This window comes from Balaenoptera acutorostrata, chromosome 1 (assembly GCF_949987535.1).
Source record: "Balaenoptera acutorostrata chromosome 1, mBalAcu1.1, whole genome shotgun sequence".
Taxonomy (NCBI): Eukaryota; Metazoa; Chordata; class Mammalia; order Artiodactyla; family Balaenopteridae; genus Balaenoptera; species Balaenoptera acutorostrata.
In genome coordinates this window covers 54,022,877-54,043,503 of record NC_080064.1, presented here as the reverse complement: position 1 = coordinate 54,043,503, position 20,627 = coordinate 54,022,877, and the positions used below count along the sequence as shown (strand labels likewise).

The 20,627-nt window shown below is 36.1% G+C and overlaps 1 protein-coding gene across 6 annotated transcripts in view; it reads left to right on the top strand.

Annotated features, from left to right (window-relative positions):
- DOCK7 (dedicator of cytokinesis 7) overlaps positions 1-20,627 on the top strand; it is a 193,776-nt gene that overhangs the window by 88,416 nt on the left and 84,733 nt on the right. For 5 of the 6 annotated variants that reach the window (XR_009008674.1, XM_057548786.1, XM_057548800.1 and 2 more), the window contains exons 16-20: positions 1,250-1,320; positions 5,124-5,262; positions 6,209-6,310; positions 14,305-14,391; positions 18,609-18,840. Coding sequence is in view for 5 of the 6 variants with exons in the window: in XM_057548786.1 (XP_057404769.1) it covers positions 1,250-1,320; positions 5,124-5,262; positions 6,209-6,310; positions 14,305-14,391; positions 18,609-18,840 (631 nt within the window). In the remaining variant the exon portion in view is untranslated. Of the gene's footprint in view, positions 1-1,249; positions 1,321-5,123; positions 5,263-6,208; positions 6,311-14,304; positions 14,392-18,608; positions 18,841-20,627 lie in introns of those variants that run through there. The other variant, XM_057548809.1, reaches the window with a different exon arrangement.

Here is a 20,627-nt window from a genome sequence, read left to right as displayed (position 1 = left end):
GAAAATATAATGCTTTATGTTTATGTGAGTGGCTGGTTTGAAATAATGTATAAATACAGACACATTGTATTTGCTTATTTTTTTAAAAATGAAGACTGTTCAAATGAATCTTAAGATAATTTTTTGATCATACAATGTTGATATGATAAAATCATAAACTTCATAATTCTGGCACTGGAACAGTATTTTTATAAAAACATAGTAAGGTAGTCTTAGAAATTGATGAAATTAGGCATATACAGGAGAGTCATAATTATTACACTTTTGCATACCCTTAAAATAAAAGGACCTGCTTGAAATGTTGCAAAAAGAAACACAGATATCTGTTATTATGTTCTTTTTATTTAAGGATGGTGCAACTTAACCCCTTTGTATAAGGAATAAACTTTGAGTTGTTTTACCAGTTGTGTGATAGAAGTGTGATGACATGTCCACATACCTATTCATGCATGTGTAGAGATGACTGGCCAGACTTAAAAGTTTAATCTATGCCTAGATAACACTGTAAGCCTGTCACATAGTAATCATAGCTATGACCTTGACATCATTAAGCCATTTATGTAATCCGCTGCCCTAATTAACCATAGTATTGCTTGGTAGAATTCGAGAGGCCGATATACAAGACTGAATTATTTTACCTCTAAACCTTCTCCAAAGTATTGTAGTAGTATTGTATTTTTTTTTTAATGTGGTGGATTTGAAAAAAAACAAACACATAGGTAAGAATATAAGAATGGAGCTCCTCTTCCGTTGTAGAGTAGCTTGCAGGGAGTACTGGAAGTAAAGGATACATAGCTTGACCTAAATTAGGGTATTTTAATATCATTTATAAATAATTTATATTTGACATTCAGAATGACTGTTGTTTTAGTGGAGAAGCCACCAATTTATATAGTAGATATATGCCACCATTCTAGGATCGTATTTCTTATGTAAATTCCAAATGATGTGCTACATCTAGATTTTAAAATGAATTCTTTATCTTCTTTAAGAAAAAGGAAAGAAATGTACCTATTGCCCAATAGATATAAATATAATGGATAGAAACCTTTTGAATGTTTGAATGTCAGATGGGTCTATAGTTGAAAAGAAATATACAGTTAAGCAATTGAACTTATAGGCACATTGTTCTTCATTGGGCTTATTTTGCCCATTGTTCTCAGTTATTAAATCAGACAAATTCTTACATAGATTTGAAACATCCAGCATTTATTACAACAAAGTTTCAACATGCTGTTATTTGTTACAGGTAATCTTTGGTAAATCTAGCTGTTCAGAATTTTCAAAGGAAGCCTATACAGCCGTAGTATATCATAACAGGTACTGAATTCAAATATTTCTTTCAAAGTTACTCACTTCTCAGTGGCATTGTTAGCACTCACGTTAGTGTGTTTACCAAATGCTTTGCTGCACTGGATGTGCAAATTCAAGACAGCTGACATCAAAGTTATAATTTTCAACCTGTAGATGCACATTCTCTCCGTAGACATCTCAAATATAAGACTTTATGCGCAAAACATCTTTTCTGTCAAATTCTCTGATCCTTTCATTTTTATTATATTGTTATTGATTATCATTATGGCCTCTGGTCCTTTGGTCTTTCCCTGTTATTTTCACCTGACACTTTGTAGTTTTACTTAACTCTTTACTAAGCTTGCACTCATTAGTCAGTTAAATTGGTGCAACATCCAATAAATCTTCGACTCAGTGACTTTCCCTTTTACTTCTTTGGGAATTGATTGTTAACTCTGGATAACATTTAACTTCTGCTTTCTTTCCCCTCCTCCTCCCCCTCCTTCTCCTCTTCCTCCTACCCTCCCTCCCCATCCCCCTCCTTCACCTCCCTCTCCCACTTCTTTTTTTTTTGATTATTGAATGCTATTGGAGAAAAAACACAAAACTGTGCCAATCAGGGCTGTCACAAATTGATGTTATTTTATCATATGATGGGGCTACAGTAATTTATTTTATCGTATTTTATCTTCTTTTGGCCCCTCTGTTCTTTGGTAAATTTTTTTGTCGTCACTTTTTTACCTTCTCTCCCATTTGGCGGTAGCTATTTTAAGCTTTTCTTTCCCTATCTCTAACTCCTACTTCTTTTCTGTTTGCTTTAACTCTTAGTGTTCCTACTTTATGAAGTTGATTGAGACCATCTAACTTGAGATCTATCAACTTCTGTGCTCTTCACCTCAAATTGTCTCCATGCAGATCTGCCTTTCCTCTGTTTCAAAGGTGGTAATGGCCCACACCTTCCTCAGTGTGGATCTTTTCATCTCTGCTCTCAAAACGATCTTATCCAGGCTCTTCAGAATGTGACTCCATCAGTTACTCCTTTTCTTGCATCATCAGTCTTCTGTTTCATTGGCTCCATCTCTTATTGCCTCAAAATTTGTTTCCTATACTTAAAAAAAAAGTCTTTCTTCAGTGCTGTTGTGTAGCATGGTTTTTCCTTACCCTCCTTAAAACTTTCTTCTTTCTCACCTTTATTTTATGACCCTCTCTTGGTTTCCTTTCATCCCTTTGAACACTTTTTTTTAGTAGTAATTATTCTAATTTTTCTTTTTCTTTAAAACATAGGCCTTCCACACAAAACACTAAAGTTTTGCCTTTAACCTTCTTTTTCTATAATATTCTCTCCCTAAATAATCTTATATGTATTTCCAGAGTGACATTCAATGAAAATACTACTACTTCTACCTTTATGTGGATTGTTCGCACTGTTTATTTTCTCTCATAACCTTCTTTCTGAGATACAGATGTGTATTTTCAGTGGCCTTTTAGGCATATTCATTCGAATGCCTGCTGCCTTCTCAATTTCCATGTATTTGTTCTTGACTCTCTTCCTAAGCCAATCTCTGTCTGACTCTCTATTTTTATTAATCGTACCATGATTTTTCCAGTTGCTCTGACTCAAAATGTAAGACATTCTTGCCTTCCTTCTTAGTTTGTCTAATATACAATCATCTTTTCCATCTTGATGATTGTATTTCTGCCTCATTACCAAGCATATCTTGTGCTGTTCTGTTTCTGGGCCTTTCTTGGATCTTTTTTCTGTTGTAATACTGATTCCCTCTAACTGAACTCCTACTCATACTTTAAGGCCCGTATCATATATCTCTTCCTAAATGACAGTTCCCTGATCTAAAACTTGAAGTAATCTGTTCAGCTCTGTTCTTGAAGCACTTAACCTTATATGCTGTATACCAGGGGTTGGCAAACTTTTCTAAAAAGGGCCAAATAGTATATATCTTAGGCCTTGTGCGCCATCTGGTCTCTTGCAACTACTCAACCTTGCTGTTGTAGTGCAAAAGTAACCATGTACAGTAAATTGCAAATAAATGGGCATGGTTGTCTTCCAATAAAATTTTATTTATGGACCCTGAAATTTGAATTTCATTTAATATCTCAAGTGAAATATTCTTATGAATTTATTTAAGCACTTAAAAATATAAAAATCATTTTTAGTTTGTAGGCTATACGAATGAAGTAGTGGACTGGATTTGGCCTGTGGCCATAGTTTGCCAACCCCTGCTTTATAGCATAGCTATTGATATATGTGTGTCTTACTTATATTTCTACTGAATTATATATTTTTGAGGGTTATTTTTCTTATGTTCATCTTTAAAACCACCACAAAAGTAACACAGTGCTTAGCCTAATGTTGGGTAATTCAAAATACTTGTTGATGAATAACTCGTAGATGTTTAATTTTCCATAAGAGCCTTTACATAATATGATTTCAGGAAAGAAATGAACTAAAACACTAGAAGCCAGGAAAGATATTTATAAAGAAGGTTGTATTTTCTAAAAGTATCTCAGTTTGTGGCTAAGTCTTTATTTTGTTGCTCTCAGCATTAGTAGAATTAAAATGATACAGTCTAACATGACTTGTAAATTCAACTTTCTCATAATTCAGTGGTGATTAGTGAGATCAGTAATAAGATCTGTAGCATCTTTTATTCACCAAAGTCATCAAATTCTCAGATGGCTAGCATTAGCTATCTTTCTTATGGGTATTAAAAGCCTTATGCCACTTAATTTTTCTGTGATCAGATCTACACCTGTTAGCATTTTTGAGGCATATTTGAGATGGAAGAATATTTGATGTATTTAGCATCAGAAAAATCCCTAACTGGTGGGATGGGCTTCACTTTAAAGGTAGTTGGAACTATGTGGTTTGGATGTATTTTCATTGAATACAACAGAGAGATACTAACTGAATATGGAAGATGGGGATGCTAAGGTTCTATCCCTTTTAGGTCTATATCATAAATAGCAGCCATGCTATCTTATAAAAATGCTCTTAGGGCACACTCTCAATGAATATTGAGATGCAAGTGCCATCGGTTTGATCAAATATGCTATTTGTTGTATTCCTTGGTAGCTGGGAGCCCTTCTAAACGGTGGGACACATTGCAATTTGTGGGGATTCCCTGATTTTTTCTTTTCTTTTTTCTCTTTTCCTTTTTTTTTTTTTTGTAAAGCTGTCAGTCAATACACAACTAGTCCATGTTTAGGTAACATTTATTTCTTTAGCAATGGAATGATAGATATAAGACATTCCATAGAGAGCCCATCTTGATACCAAGTTGTCTAAAGATTCCTTTTTTCTTTCTTTCATTTTTTTTTTTTTTAACAAAAGGATAATACAATTAGTCTTACTATGAAGCAGTACTCCTATAAAAGAAAAATGTTTTTCTATGGTATGGTTATAAGATATACACTTCTAAAAGCTCATATTATTTTTTTTCTATGTAATATGTATCCAAATTGGTTTATAAATATAGAAAGCCTTGCCCTAGTCTCTTCTCTTATACAGTTTCCAATCTAATGAAGATTTCAGCATCAAGGTGGTGATTATTAATGAATTTTCAAATAGTAGGATTACTCAACCCATTAATAAAAATGGGATGAGAAATTTCAGAAACAGTGGCAGCTCCCTCATCTGGAAGTAGGGGTTAGTTACTTAAGTGTTTGGAAATAAAAATATTTTGGACTAGAAGAAAAAGTAAGCATGAATCCTGAAATTAATTTAAAAATTACTCAAACATACAAATGCAATAATTTTTTATTTTGAACACATTACTGACTATTGATCTGTTTTGTTTTGTTTTTGTATGAAGGTCTCCTGATTTTCATGAAGAAATCAAGGTTAAACTCCCTGCTACTTTAACTGACCATCATCACTTGCTTTTTACGTTTTATCATGTTAGTTGTCAACAAAAACAAAATACTCCTCTTGAAACTCCTGTTGGATACACGGTAAGTATATTTTTGTTAAATATTTAGCCCTTTGATCTTAAAAATAATTAACAATATTTAAGATAGTTGGTGTTCATTATTATTTGAGTATTCCTTATCTGATTCCCCATGTTCGTTAGGAAGGGTCATCATAACAAGAAAATGCTCAATATAGTTAACCAGTGTCATTAATTAACTAAGTAATATGTGTAAACACTTAGATGTTGGTCCTAATTATTGTATATTTACCCAACAGTACTGTGTAAATGTAGCAGTTTTAAGGGTTCTTCGGAAGAAAATGGTTTGAATGTAAAATGATTAAAAGAGACCCTTGGCAATTAAAACCCTTTTTAATTGCCTTAATTAAAGCAATTAAAACACCTGAGTAGTTTTTGAAAATCATTACTATTGAATTACAAAAGTAAACCTAAGGTGAATACATCATAGTGTGCTATCACAATTTTGTCAGAAAGGCATGCCTTCACCTAAAAGAGAAAAACTAACATTTGATACATATCTTTTGTCTTCAGCTTATGACATGAATTTTTGCTAAATGTAAGAAAATAAGTTTATGTCATACTTTTTAGTTTTGTTTTCAACATTCTTATCTAATCAAATCTTTCTTTCCCTATTTACATTGACACTGTTACCCCAGTTTAAAATTGATTCACTTTGTGGCCTTTTCTATTACCAACTTTCCCTTGGATAATGAGGACCTGCTATAGATTTAAGTATCGCATACTTAGTTGGTAATAATGTTTTGGGGATCCTCCTTAAATATTGTTGGGGAAACTTCTTTAGAGGAATTATGAAAACCTATTATTATTACCTACATAATTAAATCCCCTTGGTGTTTACTGATGTGAGATGAGTTTGGCTCATACCAAGTTCTTAAAACAGATTTTCCAAGTAATTACTTTTATAACAAACATATTTAAATTAATATTGTTTCCTTTTTATTTAAAAGTGGATACCGATGCTTCAGAATGGACGATTAAAGACTGGGCAGTTTTGCCTACCGGTTTCACTGGAAAAACCACCACAGGCTTATTCTGTACTGTCTCCTGAGGTCAGTGTCTCTCACATTGAAATTCTCCAGTTTGAATAAAATGGGCTTTTCTTACAAAGATAGTTTTCTCAAACTTGCTTTTTCTTCTCTCTCTAAGTATGTATACAGTGAAGTAATAATATTATTTTCCAAGGGACATTAGCAGCTTTGATGATGACATATGTGACTTGAAAGAAACAAAAACATTGGGAAAATCTCAATCAAGAATCAGTAGCCACTGTTCAAAAACCAAAGTGCCTTTTGAGAGAACAATTACATGATGATTACCAATGTCTCTTAATGCTTTGACTACAACTGTTTGTAACCATTAATCTGAAATGTGTCTTGTGAATGTTCTCTTGGTGGCATTTATTTTTCAGAATAGAACTTTAAAAGTTTTCACAAATAAATTTGTATTGTTTTTAATTAAAAAAAAAAAAAAAGGCAATGTAAAGCTACTGCTCTGACCTCCTTTCTCACCATTCTCTGCCACTCTGCCCTGACTATATAGCACAGCTCCTTTGTTGTTCCTCATACATAAAGAGCACATTCCCATCTCAGGCCGTTTGTACTTTCCTTTGCTGACAATGCTCTATCACAAGACCTGCTTCTTATTTAATTCAGATATCCACTCAAATATCCCCTCTTCAGAGAAGTCATCTATAATTACTTTAAGTAGCAGCCTCCACCGCTTTTTATCCCTTTGCTTTATCCTCATAATACTTATCACTGGGACTTCCCTGGCAGTCCAGTGGTTAAGACTCTGCACTTCCACTGCAGGGGCTCAGGTTCGATCCCTGGACAGGAACTAAGATCCCACATGCCGTGGGGCGCAGCCAAAAAAAAAAAACAACTTATCATTGACTTTATAGTTCATATATCTTTGTTTATCTGTTTATTGTCTACAGAGTATAAACTCCATGAGGTTAAGGACTTTGTCTTTCTTATGCATTGCTGTATCTACCAGTGCTCAGAATAGTGCTTGGCTCATAGTAGACAGTTAATAAATATTTATTTATTTATTTTTTATTTTTTTTAAAAAATATTTATTTATTTATTTATTTATGGCTGTGTTGGGTCCTCGTCTCCGTGCGAGGGCCCTCTCCAGCCGCGGCAAGCGGGGGCCACCCCCCCAGCGGCGCGCGGGCCTCCCACCACCGCGGCCCCTCCCGCCGCGGAGCACAGGCTCCAGACGCGCAGGCCCAGCAACCGTGGCCCACGGGCCCAGCCGCTCCACGGCACGCGGGATCCTCCCAGACCAGGGCCCGAACCCGTGTCCCCCGCACCGGCAGGCGGACTCCCAACCACTGCGCCACCAGGGAAGCCCAATAAATATTTATTAAATGAATGAATAAAGACCGTAGGAAAGAAATAGGACAGAACCCCCCCAACCCCCAAATCTTTCATTCAGTTTTCCAGGAACATATCTTTTCAGTAAAGCAGATTAGTCTTCTGTCAGGGGTAGCATTGTATTTCAAAAGGAAATATTTTAAAAGAAAATATAATTTTATGGAAGTTATGTATTTGTTCTTAATTGATTTGCAAATGCAAGGTCAGCTTTCTAAAGGGGGAGGCTGATGGTTTTCTTCTAGCTACAACGTGTATGTTCATATATAAAGAATATGGTGATAATTTGGATTTGACTATAGATACATAGTATGGCTGATTGATATGTGAGATTAAACCACCTGATTAAGTGCTTAAACTTTTGTATATTTTAATTACTATATTAAAAGAACAGTATATATTCTTAGCTTCATTATTATATTTAAAGAATAGTATATATTAATTTTAGTGCTTAATTTAAAGCAAGTGAGAGATAAATATTTAAATATTTGACTTTCATAGGTCATTGCTTAATGCAATTTTGTATTTACTTTCCTGGTTGAGGTTGAGCTCTCTTTGATTCAGAAAGTCAGAGAACTTCTGATATGTGTTAAACTTCAGCAGTTCTTTGGACCTTAGAATATGAAGCTTGCCATATAAGCACACTTAGGTACTGAGAAACTAATTTCTGTAACTAGTGAACTATTGCTTCATTATATTTCACTCAGTGGTTATTTTCAGTGATAAATGGATCATTTTCTTCTTAAAACTGGGTAAAAAGGAAGGTGAACCTCTGTTGGCTTTGTTTCACCACATTTACTTGGTTTTCTGGTGTTTCCCCCTTAAGTTTTCATGTTCTTTTCACTCTGAACCTGTAAGCACTCTTCCCAGGCAGGATCCCTGACTGCAGTTCTGTGAACAGTACTCTCAGAGTGGTGTAGTATGTAACTTACAAGAAGACCAAGATACTCCTGACTCCTACTGCTAGTTGATGAATCTTAAATCTGCATCTCTGCTCACTCATTTCTTGCCAGTTATTTGTCTGGTAAATTAAAAAACCTAGTGATGTCTGTGCCAGTCAGACATAAAATGTCCCAAACTGGACTCATTCTTGTAGAATACTGTTGGAACTTTATGGTGAGAGGAAAATCTTGGCCACCAATATGCCTCAACAGAGTGATGGTATTCTAGTGAATTTATCTCAGTTCAGTGTCATCAACTTTTCAGGATTAGTGTTTATTGGGCTCCAGGAAGCAGATTCATGCTTACGAGATTCATACAAGATTGACATATAGACTAGCATGGCACTTTATCATCTCTATTTGCATAGGTATGCAAAGATCAGCATATAGGATATTTTTGAACTTAACAGTGGTTACACCTGAGGATAGTTACACTTTTCAATTTTTTGTTATTTTATTTAATAATATAATACACACATGAATCCACCACCCAATCCAAGAGCTAGAACACTGACAATAGTTTACATCACTTACGTGCTCCTCCCTTATTCCACATTCTTCTTCCTTCTAACTACAAAAAGCTAGCCTTTAAAAAAAATTGGGGTAAAATATACATAACATAAAATTTACCATTTTAACTATTTTTAAGTGTACAGTTCTGTTATTAAGTACATTCACATTGTTTTGAAAACTAGCCTCTTAAAACTACTTTTTTTATTTCCAGCAAGAGCAAAAGTTTATTAAAAAGTTTATCTTCTTTAGAAATTTAACCAGAATATTCCATTCTGATTGATGGAGAATTTAGTATATTACAAACATCAAAATATTAGGGGCAAATCAACACCTACCAAAATGTCTGGAATGGTGAATGGCCAGATGTGGTTGGAGGTTTCATGTACTAAACTTAAAAAAAAAAAAATCTGCTGAGTTGGTTATGCACCTGTATTTCCAATCATTTCTGGGAAGGTGGGGGCAGGGGGGTGAGCCAGGAATCAGATTTTGAGAATAAAAAACGTAGAGCTGCAAAGAGATATGTTAACAAGCAAAGAAGTAAAATATTGGGGAGAAAAAAATGATTTAAAAAAAGTACTACAGAGTTGGGGTAAAATAAAACTGAGTATAAATGGTCTGTATGGTAAGGAAAAGAATTCCATGGTCAGCTCAGCCTATGTGGGCCAGAAATAAAGTACGTGAGAGGCCATTTATTTTGTTGACTGAGATACTCTCAGACCATTTTTCTGTAAGGTTTTTTTCCCATAGAATCTTTTCTTTTTTAAATTTAATTTAATTTTTTTATACAGCAGGTTCTTATTGGTTATCTGTTTTATACATATTAATGTATATATGTCAATCCCAATCTCCCACTCTCAATCACCACCCCCCCAACCCCCCCAGTAAAACTACTTTGTTTTTCAAAAATAAATTTATTTATTTATTTTTGGCTGTGTTGGGTCTTCGTTGCTGCGCACAGGCTTTCTCCAGTGGCGGAGAGCGGGGGCTGCTCCTTCGTTGCGGTGCGCGGGCTGCTCATTGTGGTGGCTTCTCTTGTTGTGGAGCATGGGCTCTAGGCGCGTGGGCTTCTGTAGTTGTGGCACGTGGGCTCAGTAGTTGTGGCTCACGGGCTCTAGAGCACAGGCTCAGCAGTTGTGGCGCACTGGCTTAGCTGCTCCGCGGCATGTGGGATCTTCCCAGACCAGGGCTGGAACCCGTGTACCCTGCAATGGCAGGCGGATTTTTAACCACTGCACCACCAGGGAAGTCTCTAAAACTACTTTTTTTTTTTTTTTTTAATTTATTTATGTATTTATTTTTTGGTGTGTTGGGTCTTCGTTTCTGTGCGAGGGCTTTCTCCAGTTCCGGCGAGCGGGGTCCACTCTTCATCGCGGTGCGCGGGCCTCTCACTGTCGCAGCCTCTCCCATTGCGGAGCACAGGCTCCAGACGCGCAGGCTCAGTAGTCGTGGCTCACGGGCCTAGCCGCTCTGCGGCATGTGGGATCTTCCCAGACCAGGGCTCGAACCCGTGTCCCCTGCATTGGCAGGCAGACTCCCAACCACTGCGCCACCAGGGAAGCCCTAAAACTACTTTTTAATTAAGGTATATGTGTGCCTAAAGAATACATTGTTTACTTTGCTTATTTTATGAATTTAATGAAAAGGTTATTATGCTATAAATAATCCTCTGAGACTTGCTTTTTTCGTTCAGCATTATATTACTAAGATTTAGTGTTTATTATCAAAATAAAATGTTCCTTCGGAATTTCATTGTACTTAGAATATAATCTAGATCTTTTTTTCCTGTGACCTACAGGAAATCTCTAAAAGACCTGGGCTCTTCCACTTCTCCAGCGTCATCTTCTACTGTCACCACACCCCTTGTTCCATACTTACAGCTTCTTCCAAATTTTTTCCAGCCTCTCAGTCTTTGAATTTTGTCTTTCTTCTTCATGATCTCCTCATGGCTGGAGTCTTTTCATTATATTTATTTCATTATATATTTCAAATAGCACTTCCTCAGAGAGGCTTTCCCTCACTCCATGAATTTTCAACCCTTCCTTCCTCCACACTGCTGATACAGTCTGTCATTTTTAATCCGTTTTTATTTACTAAATACTTATCACTATCTGAAATTCTTATTTTTTTTTTTTTCTACAAGAAATGGGTAGTAAGCTCCCTGAGGGCAGATGTTATGTTTATCCTGAAACCCTAGTACCTAGAAACCTGTGTAGAGACTTCAGTAAATATTTGTTGTATGAATTTAAAGAAGAAAATTACAGGATTATTGGTATTAGCAAAAAGTAAAAAATGAAAATTACCTGGATGTCGACCAAGGGTTTGTTTAATTAAATTTTTGTACAGCCATACAGTGGTACGGTAGTTAAGAGGAGTGATATAGATTTAAATATCCCAATGGGACATGTGTAATAAAAATATAAAAACAAATAATGTAGTGACAACCAAACTCAATATGTAGATATATGAGCAACTGGGTGGAAATAGTTTGGAAAATATACACCAAATTTAGCAAAGTTAGCTCTCAAAGGGGTGTGGGATTATGAAAGTTTTTTTGTTGTTGATTTTTTTTTCTAATCTCATATACCTTTGAAAGGCAGTATAACATAATATGCAAGATTTCACTCCCAGCTCCCACTGCCCTCAGGTGAGTTTCTTATTCTGCTATGGACTAAATTGTTCTAACCCCCAATGTGATAGAATTTGGCGATGGGGCCTTTGGGAGGTAATTAGTTTAAATGAGGTCATGAGGATGGGCCCTCATGCTGGGATTAGTGCTCTGTAAGAAGAGACACCAGAGAGCTTGCTCTCTTGGCTGTGTGAAGACACAGTGAAAGGTGGTCATCTGCAAGCTAGGAAGGGGTTCTCACCAGAAACTGACCATGGTGGTGCCTTGATATTGGACTTTTCTAGTCTTCAGACTGTGAGAAAATAAATTTCTGTTATTTAAGCCACCCAGTATATGACATTTTGTTGTGGCAAACCGAGCTGATTAAGATAGTCTCTCTGCCTGAATTTTCTTATCTGTAAATTGAGGAGAATAATTAATGCCTACAATAATTGAGTTATGTTGATGACTGAATGATTAATCGTACGTAGAACATTTAGAATGGTACCAGGCACATGAAAAGTGCTAAAGAAGTGTCTGCTACTATTATGCCATTCTTATTGCCACAGTTTGTTAGAATACTTAAAGAGAGTAGTTCTTACTTTACCATGCATCAAAATCACCTGGAGTGTTTGTAGTAACACCAGTTGTTTCACCTTACTCCCAGAGTTACTGATGAGGTAGGTCTGGGTTGGGGCTTGATTATTTACATTTCTTCAAGTGCCCAGAAGATATTGATGCTGCAGACTGTTTTTAAAGAAGTATGTGTTCACATTTTATTTGGGTGTCCTTTTTTTTAAAGCTGAAAATGAGTGTTTTGGGTTGAAAGAGCCAGTACTGTTTCTTGTGCTGAGTAGTTTCAATTTACTCCACCAGCGTTTTTTTCTTTTTTAAAGTTTCAATACCTGTATTATTTGCCTCAGTAAAGATATTGCATTTCTTACCTACTTAGTATTGAATTTTGTAATAGGAAACTTACTTTATTTGGTTTTATTTTCTTCATATAATAAAAATATAAAACCATGGGAAAGAAATCCTATCTATCTTCCTATATATGTATATATATTTTTTGTTTGTTTTGCTGAGACTTTCCATTTTTTGTCATTTGTTTCAAAGATGTTTGTAATTGCTTGTAGAGCTTTTTTTCCTCCCCTGATGGCTGTTATAAACTCCTTGTCAGATCTTTCCAGTATCTAAATATTGATGTCTGTTGATTGTCTTTTCTCATTTAAGTTGAAATTTTTCTGGTTCTTGGTATGATGTGTGATATTTTGTTATATCCTGAACATTTTAGGTATTATGTTATGACTCTAGATCTTACATAAGTCTTGTGTTTTAGCAGAAGGGGGAGGTCCTGTTGCCAGGTGGAGGTAAAGATTCACATTCCCCACTTCGCGTTGGGTTGGGGGTGGCTTATTATTGGGTGGAGGTAGGATTTTGGGCCTCAGTTGACACCTCCCTGGCTGTGAGGGTGAGGGGGAAACTTGTTACTTTTCCCTGCTTGGCCTCCACTGACCCCACAATTAGTGGAGGTACTTTTTATCACTGGACTGGGACCAGTTCCCATCTCTGTCTTCTCTGATACCAGACAGTATTTGTGAGGGTGGGGTAGGGATTGAGGAACTTCATTATAGCCAGCTGAGGGTGGACACCTAGGGTCCTCACTCAGCCTATGGAGGTGGAATGGGGCTGTGATTTGTTTCCTTGTGTTTGGCCAGATTAGGGCAATTGTTGCATTTCACTAGAGGGAGCAGGCTTTTCCTGTAGTTTTTTTTTTTTTTTTTTTGTCTGTTTCTTTTGGCAATTCTGGGTTGCCAGCTTCTCTAGCAACTAGCCCAGGATACATGAGGCAAAACTAAAACCCAGGAAACACTGCCTTATAGTTCCTTGTATCCTGAGGTCCCTAGGCCGTCTGCATCCTTCTCTCCCCTTTCAGTCTTTATGTTTATTTTATGTATCATGTTCAGGGTTTTTAGCTGTACTCAGCAGGAAGAATAGAGAGAACTGATGTACTCCCTTTTAAAAATAATTTTTGTGATATGATTTTAATTAACACTGCTAGCAATTTATATCAAAAAAAAATGTTTTCTAATCCTTAAAACAATAGACTTCCTTTGCTTATGAATATTTTAAAGCCCAATTAAAAGATAATAGAAGTGTTTAAAATAAAGAAAATAGGATACTGTAAGCCATTAAGATATTGTAGATGTGAATTTATTGGCATGAAAAGAGATTCACAATGCAATAGGTGAAAAACAGGTTTCAATATAATATGTTTGATATATCACCTATGTAAGGGTGTATTTAAAAATACACGTGCATAAGGGAAGATTTGGAATGATATAAAGGTATATGTTTCTGGGAAGATAGAATTTTGTGTGTATATTTTCTGCCTTTTGCTCCTTGAGCCTTTTACTTCTCTTGTAGGAAACATTGATTTTTGTAATAAGAACAAAATATAAGTTCTACATTTATTTGTAGTGCATAAAATATATTTCCACAGTATTTTTTCTCATTGAGATATTGTAATTTTTTTTCATAATTCACATTTGTTTCAGAATTCATAATCAACTTAAGCATCTGTGGTCATTGTATTCAATATCTTATAGGTTCCTCTACCTGGCATGAAATGGGTAGATAATCACAAAGGTGTTTTTAATGTTGAAGTTGTTGCTGTTTCATCTATCCATACACAGGTAAGTGACTTTTAATAATTTTTGTGATCAGATTTCACTTAAATGAATTGAACATTTTGTCCAGAACTTAAATCAGTTTTGTCTGCTATAAGATTTATGAGACTATATATCAGTTAAAAATGTATAGGTTTGGAAGTTACTTTTTAAAGGAATCAATAAAATATTTAATATGAACAAAAGCAAATATTTTGCTTTTCAAAATGTTATTGACTTCATTTTGAAAATTAAGTGATTTTTTTTTCTTAAGTTTCTAGAACATAGCAGAATAATTAGAGTTGAAAAACCATCATCCAGCTCGTTTTATTTCTCATAGACTTAGATATTTCAAATGGAAAGGGTTCTTAGGGATCGCCATATTTTTCACTATATTTCTGGAATGTGCCAAGCTCTTCTCAAAGCCTTTGTATTTACTCTTTCTTTAACTGGAATGCTTTTCCTTCTCACATTCATTTGACTTCTCTTCATTAAGGCTTCTCCTTACCTCAGAGAAGCCTTTGCTGGTGACTCTTTTAAACATAGCAGCTCCATCACTCTGTATCGTCTTACCCTGCACTCCTTACTGCTTCTTATTTTCACTTGCATGCTGTTGCACTTTTGCTTTCTGTCACTGTGTGTGTGTGTGTGTGTGTGTGTGTGTGTACATATAAATGCATTCATATCCTTTGTTTATTGGTTCTTTCCCCCATTAGACTGTAAACTCTGTGAGGTCAGGGATGTTGTTACCTGTGAAGGAAAGAGCCTGCCCTTAAAGTACCTTACAGTGAAATAAGGGGAAGTGCAAAAATAATTATAATAAAACTAGTATTATGTTAGATATATGAACTAAATCCTTTCAAGTACAGAGAGAGTTGTTTGTTTTGATGGGAACTGAGTTGTTGCATTGGTGAGTAGGCATTTACCATGCAGAGAGAGGGTAGACAATGCAATTGATAAAAAGCAAGTGCAAAGAGGCAGTAATCTGCTGAAGGAAGGGTAATTAATCTGGTGTGACTGCAATTTAAAGTATGTGAGAAATCATGGTATATGAGCATAGAAGACCAGGCTGGTAAAAGATTATGAAGGACCTTGAATGCCACAGAATTTAGGGTGTATGGTGATTTCTAACGTAAATAGTAAATGTGAGAGGAGTAAATTTGGGAGCATACTAAGGGAGAGAAATTATGGGGCTATAATGAGTTTATTTTTGAGTTTGAAGTGCCTGTGCACTTCAGATGAAGATGTCCTATAGGCAGTTGTAATTAATTAGGAGTTTAGGATTGGGGGTAACAGAATAAACGTGATAGCTGAAACTGTACTAGTGAATGTGATTTTCCAGGGAGAAAATGTAGAGTGAGAAGAGGCGGGTGTTCAAAATGGAATATGTGGGTTCTCCAACTTGAAAAGGCAAGGGGTGGTATGCAGGGGTTTCCAAGGCCACCTTTAAGTTCTGTTATTTTCTAGCAGAACTCACGGGACTCAGCATATAGTCATATTCACAGCTGTGATTTATTTTAGTGAAAGATATAAAGCAAAATAAGGTAGGGGGAAAGAGGTCAAGTCTAGAGGAAATAGGACACAGGCTTCCAAGAGTTTTCTCCTACTGGAGTCATAGAGGATAAGTTGAAACAGCATATGTGAAATGTTGTCTACCAGGGAAGCTCAGTTCCCAGAGTTTTTACCATAGGCTTGTCTCGTAGACACCCTCTGCCTAACACATACCAAAATCCTAGATTTGCAAAAGGAAAGCAGGTATTAAGCATAAACAATATTGCTTGCACAAACAGTTTAGGTATAGTGAGCAATCGCCTATCAGTGGGAACCCTCCTGAAATCCAAGTTCCCAGATGCCAGCCACGGGCCAACCTTGTAAGCAGGCCTTTGAAATGTCTTAAGCTTGCTATGTTAACTCTTTTCTGCACAGTGAGGTAGGGAAAGTAAAAAGACAGGGTGCTCTGTATCATGTTTTAAAACAACAGCAAAGGACTTCCCTGGTGGCGCAGTGGTTAAGAATCCTCCTGCCAATGCAGGAAACATGGGTTTGACCCCTGGTCCGGGAAGATCCCACATGCCACGGAGCAGCTAAGCCCGTGCGCCACAACTGCTGAGCTTGCACTCTAGAGCCCGCGAGCCACAACTACTGAGCCCGTGTGCTGCAACTGCCGAAGCCCATGTGCCCTAGAGCCTGTGCACCACAGCTACTGAGCCCACATGCCGCAACTACTGAAGCCCACATGCTCTAGGGCCTGCGTGCCGCAACTACTGAGCCCATGTGCTGCAAATACTGAAGCCTGCATGCCTAGAGCCCGTGCTCCGTAACAGGAGAAGCCACCGCAATGAGAAGCCCACGCACCGCAACGAAGAGTAGCCCCCGCTCACCGCAACTAGAGAAAGCCCACGCGCAGCAACGGAGCCCCAATGCAGGCAAAAAAAAAAAAAAAAAAAAACACACAGCAAAAAGGTAGTATATATATTTTATTCAGCAGTATGCAGGTAGATCCTAGTAAAATAATGCTCCAGTGGAGTTTTTACTTTTCTGTTGTTAGATATGCTTATGTTTCCTATAGACCTTATTCTTCTGATAATGAGAAGGTTGACATTATAGTATACTGTTTAAATATATTCCTTCCCTTAATAAAATTATTCTTAATATCACATGATATCTTCTTAAGTATACCAATACATTATTTTTCATGTTTTTTTGAGTCCTGTAATCATTGTTAGTGTTCTCTTTTTCTAGTGTTGGTAATATATTTATGTTTTACTCCTGACTTTGTTTTTATGGAAGCAGGTAGATACATGTATTGTCTTAATGTAACAAAGAAGGATTTGGGGCAAAATATTTCATAGAGGTGATTTAGAATCTATAGAATGTAGAGGAAGAATAGAGTGGAAGTGTCTAGTGTGTAGCCCCCTGACATTCACAGTCCTGTGACTGAAACTCAAAAGTTTATAAATTTTACAACGCTGTAATATAATTTTATCATGTATTATAATCTTTTTTAAAGGATCAATTGAAGACAATAAATGTTTTTAATGATGTTTTGTACTTTGCTTGTAGGCGCTTTGAAATTTACTGGATATATAGTTAGAATTCAGTAGAATTATTTTTATTCATTTAAAACATAAAAAATTAGAACAGTATTAAAATTATAAATGTGAAGTTGTTTAGCATTACTGCCTTTTCTTAAAGTTTATTTTCATTGTTAACTAAGTGAAAGTCTTCCCAGAGTTTCAGTAGCCTTTTTCTCACATCCATTGGTCAGAACTCGGTCATCTATAGGTATAAAGGAGGCTCAAAGAGCACGCACATTACTGCTTTAAATAAGATTGTGGTTCTGTCAGTGTAGAAGGAGGTTAAATAATAGCAGTTAGGATTTAGTCAGGAGATAGAAACTGCCAGTAATTTGAGTGGAGAAAAATCTGCAAATAAATAATTGTTAACTAAGTTAAAGGTGATTCACTACTAAATGGGTTAAAAGAGAATTCTGATTGTAACAAAGATAGCAATTGCAGAAAGTGGTAAGGGAGGATGGAACCTAGAAACCTAGAGCAAGATCTTGCAGGATGTGAGTCAGACCTCTGAGGAGAGGACACCGCTGCTACAGGAGCCCAGTGCCTGCCGTGCTGTAGTATTGAGGAAGCTTGGTAGAGAGGTCCTGCTGTGGAACTGTGAGAGCCACCACTGCTGCCCATGTCCCTCACCTCTGAGCCACAGCATGCACGTCTACTCGCTGCCATTAGGAAAGCAAACAGGAGGAAGAAGATTCCCTTCTAACTCCTCAAGCCTAGCAGACTGTTTCCCATACCCTCTGTGGTCAGAGCCTATCACAAGCCAGCCGACAAAGGACAAATGTAGTTTGAAGAGTCTAGCTCCAGAGTTACAAAATGTGGAAAAGATGGTGGGTTTGGATGGAGCTAAGAGGTAATACATTAATAATGGGCTCAGGTAGGTTGCTAACACACTCGCCATAACAATTGAGCTCTAAAACAATAAGGCAGACTCACACTGGGAAAAAAAATCCTAGTATCAATAGTTTTTTTGAGTAATCAATAGTATTTGAAGTGGCCACTTTACAATAATAGCTGAGAATAGATGTAGTATTTAATTGGAAACAATGTTTATATATACTAGTATGTACTTTTTTGTATTATCAATTAATATGAGATATCAGTGGTCCATAGTTTGGGGAATGTATGAAGTTATAATTGTTTAGTGCCTCTGTTCATTCTTTGTTTTAGGATCCTTATCTTGATAAGTTTTTTGCTCTGGTGAATGCTCTGGATGAACACATGTTCCCAGTCCGAATTGGAGACATGCGAATCATGGAAAATAACTTAGAAAATGAATTGAAGAGCAGTATTGCAGCATTGAATTCATCTCAGTTGGAACCAGTGGTCCGATTTCTTTATCTTCTGCTTGATAAACTGATACTTTTAGTTGTTAGACCTCCTGTCATTGCTGGCCAAATAGGTAATTTACCTATGTTGGGGGAATCATGAAATTTATCATTCAACATTTCTAACTTTACAGAAATAGAACCATGATTCCTTTTTGCCATCTCTATAAGGACTGTGTTTGACTTTGTGGGGCGTTGTTACTTACTTGTTTCTAATGCTGGAAAATGATAACTTTTGTTTCTATAAAATGTGCCATATAGACTTCTACTCAAATTATGAAGACAAATTTATTTATTCACTCACCAAATATTTATTAAGCACTTAATATGTACCATACAGTGATAGGCACTGACCAAGGCATGGTTTCTGATTTTAAGGATCTCATAGACTAGTTAAGAAAACATGCAACTGATAAATCATATTGTGTTTTACATGACTTATAATCTACATTTTCACTCATCTGCTATCCTCTACTTAATATAGCTATTATTTTCTTCGTTGACTCAAAATCTCTATCTTCTTTCTCTTGTGAGTTGTTCTCGAAAGAGAGATATTCAGGTTTCCTACCTTTTTTCCAAGATTCATTCCTTTACTTTTGCTAACAGCTTCCACCCAATCCTGCAAAGTAGTTGAGCTTGTGAGAAATTTCAGCTAACTTGTTATAGAAATTTCATATTAAGTGGTGGCACAAAGGAGAGTAGTATTCAACTCCTTGAGTTTTTTTTTAGGGACAATTGTAAGTAGAGGTAATTCTTGGGTTGAGCATTTAAAGATGAGTAGGAGTCTGACAGGTAAATAACTAACCCAAGGAAATGAAACAGTGTGTGTATAGTACACAAACAGATAAACTAACTTGGAAATTTTGGGGGAATTATAAGTAATTAGTTATGAATTGGAGGGTTAGTGTTTAGAGATGATACTGGTCGTAGGGGAGATGAAGTAGGGTCCTTGACACATTAGGAAATTGGACTATTATTCTGTAAGGATCAATAGCCTTTGAAGGGTCTGGTCTTAATTAGAAAAGTAATGTGACTAGGTTGGCTTTTATAAGGATGATTTTGCACGGAGGTAGATTAAAAGTGAGAAAATCTGGAGGCAGGCAGACATTTGAAATCTTGAATTTTATACAAAAAACTCTGTGGTCCTGATAAAAGACAGTGATGGTGGGATAGAGAAGAGAGGGTAGTTTAAGAGATACTGAAGAGATGTTGTAGAGAGTAATGTTACCGAAGTCATAGAAGGTTTTAAGAAAAAAAAGTTAACATCGTTCATTTTTGTAGATTGTATAAGTAAAATAATCACAATAGTAACAAACATTTCCCCAACACTTACAGTGTACCAGGAATTGTGCTATGTACTTTATTTATATTAATGTATGAAATCTTTACAACTCTAGGTATAGGTATGAATTTCATGATTTCATGAATAAAATGATGAACATACGCTTAAAAATTTACCTAAAGATTCAAACCCAAGCAACTGACTCTAGAGTCCCACTCTTATCTACTATACTGAAGAAGTATCCACTGGTGAAATTAACGAGAATAATCTTGGTCAAATAGTGAAAGTAGAAACCAGATTACAGAGAATTTAGTAGTAAACAGCAGATGATGAAAGGAATGCAAAAAGCTTATACTGTTTTGAGAAGTTTAGTTAGAAGAGGAAGCAAGGTTGATTAGGGCATAAGAGTGGAGAGATTTGAGCATGTTTATATGCTTTGAGAATCTATATAGAGGTGCAAGAGGGTTTAATTAATGAAGCAAGCATGTAGGACAGAAATTAAGGTGGATAGATCATTCTTATGTAGGAGACGAGCACTGCTTCCTTTGGAAAGGAACTAAAAATTGTTTCAGATTCTGA